Raw genomic sequence first — 12,992 nt, 5'->3', positions numbered from 1 at the left:
ACAAGATGGAAGCGCCCGTCACCTTCTGGTGTCTTGTGATGTTGGCTTCAATCTCAGTCGGTGAGTTATACAACCATTTAACATGTCGTTTGCATTCTCTACTACTGTAAATGCCATTGGAAATGTATCGGTGAGTTGTACACCGTCGTTGAGTTATAAAACAATTTTGCCTGTAAATCTCTCGTTCGTACGCATTGCTCTTAGCATTCTCTACCAAAATGTAAATGCCATTTAAAATGTATCCTTTGATTTAATGTTTTGGAAAATGAACAGGTTTTATTTACTGATGCAAAGATCTATGTTAAACATGGCACTGACCGGCCAGATCAGTCGCCCAGGTTTTGGAATTTCTATCTATCGAACAGTTTTAAACATTGTAATGATACTTAGCACAGGCATCTGTGAGTTCATGAAATGTCCAAATGGCTCTCCCAGATGTGTCAATGGGAAGCGGGAATCTAAATAAGAATTGTGTACAATGTAAAGTAAAATGCCTCTTTCACTATGTACTGTCATAGGAAGTGGAAAATCAAGTAAGCTACTGTTTTCCATTCATTTCAAGCTTTCTTTCCAGTAGACTTTTACGTAGTTTAACATCTCAAATTCTATTTTAAAAATTTATATTTCTATTCAAAATATATGGTCAATGGCAACGCTATTCAGTTTGGAAACAAAATCTCATCGTAACAAAAACTTTCTTTCGGCTTCTGTTTTATAAGAAATAACGCAACTGTATCATTCATGCACATGTAAGATATTCGCTAACCACTCACATATCCATGTAACACAAACGCCTCGTCGTCAATAGGATTCCATCGTACACCGGAGAAAAGAAAAACTCATGATCATAACAACTCTTCTGATATTTGCCAAGGGTACTAGAGGATCCTAATCTTAGGTTGTTATTACGGTGATTCTGGCGGGTTTGTCGGGAAGAAATGGCCCGAGAAATGAAAACCGGCCACCGCAAACAACTACACTCCGGTTTGCAATCATCATCGCAGTACGAGGGCTATCCGACCGGAACTAGTGCTGATATGAAGTTATGAGTTTTTGGATATTGCCCCGAATTGAAAATAGTAACTGTGCGGGAGCCATGCTGACTGTATCACCTGATAGCCAACGTGCATGCCTACATAAAATTTCCGTATTTCAGCATAGTGCAATACGCAAATCTTGCGTTTTAAATCACAATATGCATGCTTTACAAATACTTTACGTGTGATTCGATTTTCAGCAGGAAAAGAAGTAATGTTGTGATAATCTTTTTACGTTTTTCTATCGCAGTAGGGTGGCGTGTTTTGTACAGTTTTTTACGTGTGCTTAAAGATGTGATTTTTGGAGTTCAGCAGGCAAAAAAAGCCATCTCATAAATGTACATCTTTTTATTCAATCTCTCGCTGTAGGGTAGCGTGTTTTGTACAGATAAACAAATTAGCGATAACTAGATTGGCTACGCCTCCAGATTATGATCTCCTCACCGTTAATTAACGGCTCTCAGTACGGATAAGCAAGACGGATCACCTTGTAGCGGTTCAGTATCTTTAAAGGGATTAACAGCTGAATCCTGACGGGTTTTGTGCGTGGGGAACTGTTTTCTTAAACCTACTGTGGACAGGTGCAAGATGGATGAGGCATCACATGATTTATCCTGAGGTTTCTTGCCTTATTTCCTCCCGCTGAAAGAACGTCTGAAGATGTTCAACCTACCGGAATCGTACATATGGCAGGTTAATGGAGTTAAAAGCGTCTCCAGAGAAACAAGAAATTAATCAAAGAACGCAAGCTTAAAGCGCATTCACAGTTCCTGCACACGTGCACATTGCCTGACGGCGCTGATGCAGATTTGGTCTAATTTCATAATGGAATCCACCCAATGGAAAAGTGATTAGGCCTTCGTGGCGGCCCGAAAGAAATGCAATCGCAATCAAAATCTAGTACATCATAATTAACGCAAATGTCTTTTACATAGGGTAATAATTGCGTGGGATATTGCCTACGTAACCAAAATTATCTATAAGTGACTTCGTTTTCTGCACAGAAGCTTTATGCTATTGATTGTGTTAATGTCAGATATGTAATATTATTGAGTATGCAATCAGAAAATCAAACAAAAATGTAGTTACTGTAGTAAACCTGAAGCCATCGTTAAAGTACAATTTGTCGCCACGGTAGAAAACCGATATTTGGCTGACTCTTCCTTGCATGTCTTATTTCCATCACCGCCATCAAATGTCCAATGTTCTTTGCAATCTGTCTGTGCAGTGGTGTGAAAATGAAAGAATCAAAGGGGGCAGTGACATTCATACATTTGTTTCTTACTGGTTTTATCTTCCGTATAGCTGCGAAATTTCTACCCGAACATTCTGTATGAAGTGTCTAAACTCGTTCTTCGAAGTAAGTTTAACTCGACAATGCGCTTTATTGAGATAATTATCTCCTAATACACCAGAATAATCGAAACGTTCCGCTAAAAGCTTAAGACTACCATTTTCTAACCAGTTTGAATAAAATTATCACTTCATGCTGATTGCTCCTGATGATTGCTGATCCTAATATATATATTATCATATTACACGCTATTCTACCTGATAGAATGGCCAACTTTTCTCTCCATATAGTTTTAACATACTAAGTAAGTTGTGATTTTAAATTTGCAATATATGGACGACGTCGATGTAGGCAAATTAGAAATCTTTTAGAAGACGGTCTGATCAAGGAGGTTCAACCTCCTTGGTCTGATTAGTGACAGACGCCATACAACACACACGGCTCAAAGGAGTTAAACGTTTATGCTAAACGTATTATACATTTCATTCTAGAGTCATTTCCTTCAGCGACATGGTTGTCATCTGTGTCCATGATCTTTTCCTCAGGCAATTTCCTTTGACTTCCTACCTTTCTCTACAGCTTTGCATTCTCTTGCTTGGTTATTTACAAGATACATGTACCACAGTCGCAGGCCATTTTGTTTCTCATGAGAAATACTAAACAGATCAACAATGATTTTACTTATAAAAGTATACATACATAAAGTTGGCTGTTTTATATATGTGGCTTGCATTTAGCTCTTTTGTGATCTTGTAGGCATGTTTGATCCATCGTAAAATGTAGAAAGGGAAAATTTGTCCATAAATAAATACCGGTTTGCATTGATCGATACAATTACTAGTACTATTACTGCTAGTCAGTCAAATACTAAAATTGACAAGAGATTATACTAGGACAAATAATGTGTAACAGAAAAACAAGACACAGTTTCAAGTTCAAAAACAGTTCAAAATAGACTTAGATAAAGTTCAAGAATAATCATTTTCGGGGTTTGGTATTGGCTGAATGTCATCTGCAACTCCGTTCCTTTTCCAGTATTGATTGTAATAAAGTTGAAGTTAGTCAAAGATCTGTAGCTGCAAGAGAGATATTGATATTTTGAAGGTTCCCAAAAGAAACCGATCAATGCTATCTCAAGCAAGGCTAACAGTTATGAAATATTGGCGTCTTTTCCCTTGTTTGGACCCTCTAACCAACCCTGTACACTACTTTGGGTTACCAGATATGATTGCATCGATACTGTTTAAGTACATTCAGGACGATTATGGAGCAAGAGTGGGTTAGATAGTACTTTCTTCTGGTATTCATTCTTTAAATTTATTATAAACCATTACAATCGCAGGTAAGTATTGGCAATATTTTATCACATATTAATATATCTGAAACATGTTCGAAAATCATTTGTCGAAAGAACAAAGTAACTATTTACATCCTTACTATGAAAGATAATCATTGACACAGCCTCATCAACAGCACAATTTAAGTGTACATAGATTTTTTTTTACGTGTTCCTGTAATGTAAACTGCAATAAGTATGCCGTGGTTACTTATATCTCGTTCCATTCCGAAGTCCTCTCGGTAAGGGAATTGACCATAAAAATGAATGGCCCGAATACATGCCCTTTACACGCCAAAGGTCAGGAAGTCACCAATGCGCCGCCCGCAACATCGTCAGTGATTTACAACTCAGTAAAGAGATAGCATTGATCTCTGAGGCTTCTTCAGCGGAATATACGTGCGCAAACTATTCATCGTCTTATATTACCACACTGTGACACGGATACCCTCAATAGATCTGGCAAACAGAACGGTATATAGAATTGAGCGAAGTCTTCTTAATGATCTTCGTTACACAACCTTCTTGAATCATTCAGTAAACGTTTCGACAACCACCTGTCGTCTTCATCAGACGTAAATTTAGTAAAAAAGTGAAGCAAAAAGAAGAATTTAAGACAATAGATCTACTAACCTGTGAAAACCATTTACGGTAGAACGGTATATAAACTTTGAACATAGTCGTCTTGGGTACACCACCCTCTTTCATTCTTCTGCAGAAGATTCGTATTAATTAGAAAAGTTTGAACTTGCCATGCCAGTTTAAATGTAACTTGACCTCCTTTGATGGTATATTGACAAGAATATGTTCTCTCACATAGCAAGATCACTTAAACAAAAGAATCTGTCGATACACTGTTGAAGTCGACAGACAATTCGTTAAAACATTTTGCAGAATAGTTTAAGAGGGTCCATACGAAAGTAAATTATGTTAAATTCATTTACTAACCCGATGAAACTTTTCACGGATATACATGTATAAACCACTCAGAAGGCTTCTAAACACCTTGCATATAATGCCTTGGGTGAGATATATAATTTAGTCGGATTTATCATAAAAACACATTTGGATTTTGTTCAAACGGTTTATTCCTTTACTCCTGGTGCAATTCCTTTCTTCCTCGGGAATATTTATGCCATACAGATTGCACGGACTATGAAGGTCAAAAGATGCGCGAAGAGAGAAGGGAGAGAAAATCTTTATTTATGACTACAGGACGGCATCCGGGCGCTTCCATAAATCTCTACACTCCCTCCGGCTTTTAATCAAAGTTTTATTCAGCGCTGGAGGGCTTTGGAACCGGGGGGAGATCCTCTTTTCTCGCTTCTCCAATCCTCTAAAGGTGCAAGGAGAATTAAAACCATCGCAAGGAAAATGTCGTGATTTATTTCAGCTCCTTTTTTTAAAACTTCGTGCGTGGCATAAATGCCCCTTGAATTCAAGAATGGCAGAAACTCGTAGCAAATAGTATATTCTGACAGACTTACACTATATTATGAAAGAAACACCGACATTGATCTTGAAGCTCTCTGCTGTTCTCCAATCGAGCTTTAGAAATCACTAACAAAACACAACCATACACATAACGTAACTTACTTTTATGATTTCTCTATAAAGTTATTTTCCTCTAATTATATTTTCGCTCATGACATTATCAGAACTCCATCCATGACTCTTGTGCAATACTCAGCGTTCAACATGATTTTTAAATATTAACACCTCAAAACGCTCCTTCATCTCCATCTGCTGGATAGACACTGGTATTCATAGCTTTATTTTTCTAAAGGTTTTATCAAGAACCAGTGATAAAAATCTCGTAAAAGTATCACTTTTCAAGACGCGAAAGGGATAAATTTGAAAATGTAACGAGGGACTTGAGCACTTGCTCCTTGATTGCTTATAATCATTCATATCTATCATTAAGGCATACATTCATTTGATTCCAAGGAGCCCCTATGGAATACATATCCCCTGCCAGCAATTAATGATTTTGACAAATCGGTTTTTGACTCACTTCGTACCATAATACGTTCTTAAAGGCAGTCTATCCTTTTATCAAGCGACTGAGATATTTAGTTATATATCATCGGATCGATGTCGCTTCGAGCAAAGTAAATTTTCTTACAGTTGTGGGATGTTTAATTTTTCTACTCCAGTTCAGCTGAAAAACCCCACCATATCTGCGGTAACATTTGTGCACACAGCTGTTAACAGAATGTTTAATTTGGTGGTTTCCAAATGAGTTAGACAGCCATATTTTTACACGTCTGTGAAAACTAAACCTGGACAATTCGAGTAACAAATACTTTAATTGCTTTTTAATCACAATCATTATAATCATAATCATAATTAACTCACATCAATCAGTGTATGCATTATTCGATTTGCCATGTGAAGTTAAAAAGGGAAGATTTTTTGCTTCTTTACTCCCCCAGCATTTTGGTCATCGTTTTTTATGCAAAAAAAAAAATGAATATTAAAATGACACCGCCCTTCCCAACCTTATAAACCAATGTCCAACACGTGCATATTGCGAGTTCCACCTAAAAAAAAAACATCATCACATGAAAGATGCAAATGTCAGATCCGTCGAGATAACCCTGTCTCCACAGGGACTCCATGAAGCTGCATGGTAAGATAGTAGGTGAATCGGAGTATCCTAACACTCCCGTGGGTGAGCTTAATTATCTGAAGACAAATCACACCTGTCTCTCTCACTGGCTACTTGGGATGATTGAGTAGAGGACTCAAGAGCTTCGAATCAATATAAAAATCCGATACCAATACCACTGCAGAGAACATGAAGTTGTACATCAAATCGGAAAGATCACTTCTCCAGAGTCCTGCTGGGATGGAACCAATGAAAAATTTACAGGTTAATAAATCAGTTGTGGCCTAACAGAAGATGTAGGCGACATGCCGGAAAATGAAGGTACCAGCCGTTGTATTAGTGGCACTTCGGTTCTCAATAAATCTTGCCAGCCTCCACTGCTGAATGAAGTTACTTCGTACGGGGTATAGATTGTATACTTTGTCCAAAAGGGAGATAATAGCTATAGTACAAGAAAGTTAGTTTACGAAAATAAAACCCTATTGTGGTTTAACACCCAGAGCAAAGATTAATTCAAAACATATAATTTGGGAAAATTGCCGTACGTTTGGTTAATTTTGTTAGGCAAGCTCCCATTTTTTTTCAAAGACAGTATCAATCCGCTTTTGTGTACGTAGCCCCACATATGATATTTTTCTCATTAGATATATAAAATTGCTTTTCTGCAAACATTTCACAAGACTCACCAAGGAAAGAGGATGATAACAAACAAAAGCGTCTTAGTCCAATTTATAACATTTTTATAGATTAATATTGTTGTGCAATCATTGGAAACATATGCCGTTCTTGTTAGAGTTATGTTTATGTATATATATATATCGTACAACATTTATACGCCGTGTTACCAAAAAGGCAGTCTAAAATATCTGTCGGCTTGGAAAGTCTACATATCATGATCGTATACAGGATTACGACGAAAGACATCTGACCGTAATCTGTGCAACAGGTGGAGCCGAAATTTATCTGTATCGACTGCCGCTTCTCCACTCCACATAAACCCCAAGGGATCAATTATTACCCTTTCATGTTCCCGCACCACAAGATGAAATCTGCGCGAACACAAACCTATTGATCAGTTCTCAATGGTAACGGTTTCTGCGGGTGACCTTGCGTTCCAAGGTCACTTCCCGCTAACCATATACAGACACATGGCGCCAGATTGGGTTACTGTTTGCATATTCAATTTAAACTTGAGCTGTTGTGAGAGGGACAATTGACCTAATAACTTGCAGGCAATGAAGCTAGACCGTTATTCTTTGCTTTATGTTCACTGTCTCACACCGAGGGTGTACTCAATGAAGAGAAACTAAATAGTCCCCTTATGTCTCTTGAAAAGGCGCCATTTCTTCTGTAAGGAGACCTTTGAGAAATACAAGGTCTGTGGCCATAGTTTTGAATTATGTAGTACTACATGCACGAAATTTTCAATTGAGCAAGTTCTTTGGGTCTCTACCAAAACCTTTCATGTAAACTATACTGTAAACTATGCAAATGGTCTCATGTCAAAAATATAGAATTTGATCACTTACTACTATGTGAATATGGTATTTCGTATAAAAAAGATACATTTCAGATGGTGTTATCAGTATCTGAAAATGTCAACATTCCAAAAATCAAATACGCATTGTAAAGTTGGCAAATATAATTTAATTTCATTCAAAGGTGATGCTGACCAAAAATACAAGAAAACTTAACCCGGTACAGGCAAAGAAAAATCGACAACAATACCTAATTGTTTACATGTCCTATTGTTTTTCTGTAGTGTCCTGCACCAAGCATAGGTCCATCTCCTCACCGATGGTCGTTCTACGCGGGAACTCCGCCATCCTGAAATGCTCATTCCCAGAGCTTTCACCGGACGACGCTGTCACTTGGGTCGCAGTTCCGAACGTCATTTCTATTGGCAAAAAGGTTTCTACAAAATATCGAAGGCATCGGGTAGTCGGCGATTACAAAAGAGGAGAATACAACCTGGTTATTAATAATTTGCAGTTAGAGGATGGGGGAGAGTACCGTTGTAGTACGCTAGAGGGAGCAACTAAGGAAGTGAAACTGGTAGTTGTTGGTATGTATACGTACTATGCTACGTTCTGTATACAATATACAATTAATAAAACAATAATATTGGTTGTACAAAGCATGTGCGTTTATCTTAAAAACATAAGAATCTCAAAACTTGCTTTGATAAAGTGACAAGAAAAACTTTCATTGAGTTATGATTTAAAATGGTGCATTGATAACATTCGTATAATTCTTCAACTGTAGCTCCACTACCCGCTCCACCAAAAATCAGTGGAGGAGAAATCGCTGCAAAGACAGGGGAAAGCTTGCACCTCACCTGTCGGTCGGTAGGAGGCAGCCCACTGCCACAGCTCAAGTGGTACAACGGGACGAAACTTTACAGTGACGTCACAGTGATTTATAACAAGGTAATGTCTATGCTGTCGGGGTACTTTCTTCAGTGTGATTTTAAAGGAAAATCATGATGGAAAAATTATCATAAAAATTTGAAATGCTTCGCCAAAAGTGTTGCGTTACTTAAAAAATACAGAAACAAAATTTACCATCCTCTCATTTTAGGATTTGGGCGATTAAGAAGAAAAAAATTCTTGACGTTTATACTGACAATAGATTTGAAAAAAAATTCAGTTCTGAATTAGTCGTTTGCAGACGTCATATCTGATGCATGACGGAATGACGGAAAGGTATTCAAAATTGATAACGTATCAAAATAGATTGTAAGACTTTTTTTACTGTATGTCACTCTGTTATTAGATGGTATACGTTGTTGTGCAAAGGAACAGTATGATTTTGGAAAGTTCAGTTTATCTTTGAAGGGGTGACACCACAGTCGAATTCTGAGCGATGCTCGTCCGTACTTATAAATTAGCAAAACAGTTCAGAAGTAGAGAAAAATTGCGATAACTTAAAACACGGCATATAACCACATTTTGCTTCAGGACTACGACGAAGTCAGTGCGAAACTGGTTTTTACTAAAGTATCAAAGTGGGACCATGGCTCAAACTTTACCTGCGTGGCCGATCAGGGGTACCCGGGCGTGGTCGGGCCCAAGTTCTCGTCTCGGACGGTAAAGGTTCACTGTACGTAAAACTATCATATTTACACATTTAATGTGCCCTCTCACTGCACTTGCATCACGCGTACATCACTGCATGGTTAAAAAAATAACGAATTTCAGAGATAAAGAACGGATTTTCTTACTTTTTTTGTGTATTTTGCCGACTTCTAATTCATACTTTTACGTATTACGCAATATCTAGATTATAAAGAATGGGAGAATATAACATAACAGTGACGCAGTGAACGAACCCCACAGTGACACAAGCTTGACGCAAGTGCAGTAAGAGGGCACCTTTATTCAACTATTTTACGATAATGCAATGTTCCTAGCGTTGTTTTTGCAACTAGTAAAATCTAATTTTGATTGAATTTACTTCTTTTGACTTATTTCATGGTAAAATGCTAGAAACCCAAATCATTTTACATAATTTTTTTTCGTATAATTTAATACCTAGGATTTCCTCATAGCGCATATGCATATAGCATGGTTCGAATGTTAATGCAAATTTTGAATGTTCTTCAACCATACTTACAAACAAACGTAACAAACCCTTTTCTAGACTCACCTTCGGTGAAGATCTCCCAACCTTCTATTCTCGCGAGAGAGGGCGAGTCTGTGAACCTGACATGCGCAGTGGACAGCAACCCGGCAGCAGTGGTGAAATGGAAGAAGCTAGGAGAGGCCATGTCGGGGTTTGCTGGGAACGGGTAAGATTTTTCAGAATAAAACAACAAGCATGCAGTGGTTCTGACCAGAATTCACTTTGAATTCGATTTTGATTAAACGCACATTAGACTTTGTAGTATCATTGCTTAAAAACTGAAAAAGAAAGATAATCAAAAAAAATCACTTTGAGAACAGGAGAAGTGAAAAGACATTGAAGCAACACTTGATGTAAAAATTCCAATAAGAGAGAAAAAAGGTGCTGCACAACAATTTTTTTGTCAAAAAATTCCAGCCAAGCAAGCAAGCCCCAATTGGAACCTCATTGGGCTAAGAGGTCACAAAGTAAAATCCAACGAGATAAAACAAATAGTTGTTTACGAATGATTGAGACCAAACGATAACTCGTGCTATATGTTGTAGTATGACCATATGTTAAACCTACTGTGTTTATTATTTAGAGGACACATCCTGCGCATCCCAAAGCTGACCAGACAAGACAGCGGAGTCTACCAGTGCACAGCAGATAACGGGATCTACCCTGTCGGGCTGGGAACTGCTACAGTGGACGTTCTGTGTAAGTAATCAAAACCAAAAAACTTGTAAGCCAAAAAGCATTTACTCAAGCAATTGGATATGGTTTTGCTGACGGGTACGTTTCCAAAGTCATATCCAGTTTCTTGAGTAACTTCTTTTGGCGTATTTTAGTGCCTGTGTGTCTAACCTTTATCGACGTGAAGGGTGTTGTCTTTTATAAAAGAAAACTTTCCATTGGAGCTAATATATTTCAATCACCGTAAGCGTTTTGATTTCGTGAAATTTAGAAGCTTAATATGTAACATATTGCGATTATTTTTTCAACATGATCTAGCCATTTTTTTTCAATTGCAGGGCCTACAATAACAATAAATGATAATAAGTTAAACATTTCAAGCTTAAGTTGACAGAATATATCACTAGCAGTGACTGTCAGATTGGCCACTAGGAGCGCATTTCAGTTAGGCGAGCAAATTCCTGTCACCTTTATTATATCCTCAAACGATATAACGAAAGAATTTAGATATACATTGCCTTACTCAAATACGCCCGATAGAGCATTTAAAACGCCAATTTAGCTCAAATATCGTAATAGATTGTGCCCTGCTGACAGTCTTTGTAGTGAAGTAACGGTAAACGTTAGATGCATACTATTTCATTGGATATAACTTATTCGACATGTAATACACCCCCCCCACACACACACACAGATTTGAGCACTGTTTCTTTGCTCGCTTGCAGATCCTCCTACGATAGATCCTGCCATAGAAGCTGACGTCACCGTTCTGTACGGAACTGACGACTTCATGTTGGAATGTTTGGCAACCGGAAACCCCAAACCTCACATCCGGTGGCGGCGGAAGGATACAAGCCTGTACTGGGAAAACCCACTCCGGTTCCACCGGGTGCGCTACGACGTGGAGGGGAAGTATGAATGCGTGGCGTCAAGTAAAGGATTTCCGGAGGCCACAAAAACGTCATTTATAAATGTTGTCGGTACGGAAATCTAAGTCTATGTGTAAAATAAAATTAAAAAAAAGAAATGATAAAAAAAAATACTGTGCTTTTTTAATCATTTTGCGATAGCAAAAATTACCATACAATCTGTAGCTAGATGTTAAAGCTAGGAAAATGTATAATCTTTATATTTTTGTGAGACGACGTAATGCTTATATCTGTAGTAGTTAAAATATTTTTTCATTGGCCGGATGGCAAAAGAAAAGGAATTCATCTTTAAGATACAGTGATTATATCGAATCTAGAAGTTGTAGACAAAAAAGATTGTTTTCTCACAATCTGTGATTCTAATTTATCATTCAGGCCGTCCATCGATACAAGGACGAGCTGTCAAGATGTCGGTTCGTAGAGGCAGCACCGCCCGACTTGTCTGTGACGTCATAGCCGACCCCGTCCCGGGGAAAATTGATTGGCTGTGGCGAAACAAACATGGCGTCGAGTCTGTCATCAACGTGCTGGATGAGAGTGTGATGTTGGATGAGAAGATCACTCCACAGGGCAAGATGGGGTTCCTCGCTGTGAAAAACGTGGATGAAGACAGAGAGGGAACGTACGAATGCAGGGCGTCCAACATGTTTGGGCTTGCGCAGAAAGAGATACAGTTGCAGGTGTCGGGTTCAGAGCCTCCCCTTGGTGCCATCATAGCCACCACCGTCACTGTTGTCCTCCTGGTTGTTTTGATCGTCATCGGGGTGGTGCTGGCCAGGTCCAGGGGACTGATGTGTCTTCAAAAGAAACCTGGTATGTATCGTATATAACATAGAATACAACAAACAAATATAGAATACAACACGGTGTATTCCGTATCACCCGATGTACCAGCCGGACCGCGGGTCGGATCGACCGACGGCCGAAATATTATTTATGTTATACCCACCTTACAAAACAGATGTTTCGATACGAAATGCTCCAGAAGTTGAGGAAATTTAGTGCTTTCGAACAAAAATTGTTACAACAGCAATGTTCCAACGTCCGAATCAGGTGTTCAAATTTTCGAAGCCTGAATAATACGGATTTTTATCACCCAGTCCGGAACACCTGTCAAGACTGGTGCACGACGATAAAACTTGATTGGTAAGAAAATTTTAAGGTAGCAGATGTTCATTGACGTAAATGACAACTATTACACAAAGTGCAAAACAGAGGTATAGGATAAAGCATAATATATAACAACCTAGTTAACAAGAAGGGCTAACATAATTCTTTGATATAGTATTGCAATGGGGTAAGCTAATCATTAGTTTCGGTATTCTTTCTAATAGCAGAGCAGTCCTTGATATATTTGCTTATTTTTTTTTACATTATGGAAGTTGTGACATCGAAAGATATATACAAATCTGTCTGTAGCATCGAGGCCCTTGAAATCAGTTGTACTTGATATGATTTATGAATTTGACGATGTTTTGTCTCATCA

The 12,992-nt window shown here is 38.2% G+C and overlaps 1 protein-coding gene across 1 annotated transcript; it reads left to right on the top strand.

The window, feature by feature from the left end:
• The first annotated feature begins 9,210 nt into the window (after positions 1–9,210).
• On the top strand, positions 9,211–12,613 carry LOC118423480 (protein sax-3-like). The gene is made up of 5 exons (XM_035831652.1): positions 9,211–9,380; positions 9,921–10,068; positions 10,486–10,601; positions 11,303–11,557; positions 11,882–12,613. Exons 2-5 carry the CDS (start codon positions 10,046–10,048, stop codon positions 12,334–12,336), a joined length of 849 nt encoding a protein of 282 aa, XP_035687545.1. The 5' UTR covers positions 9,211–9,380; positions 9,921–10,045; the 3' UTR covers positions 12,337–12,613.
• Positions 12,614–12,992: the final 379 nt, after the last annotated feature.

Source organism: Branchiostoma floridae, chromosome 9 (assembly GCF_000003815.2).
Source record: "Branchiostoma floridae strain S238N-H82 chromosome 9, Bfl_VNyyK, whole genome shotgun sequence".
NCBI lineage: Eukaryota > Metazoa > Chordata > Leptocardii > Amphioxiformes > Branchiostomatidae > Branchiostoma > Branchiostoma floridae.
This window is presented reverse-complemented; position numbering and strand designations above follow the sequence as displayed.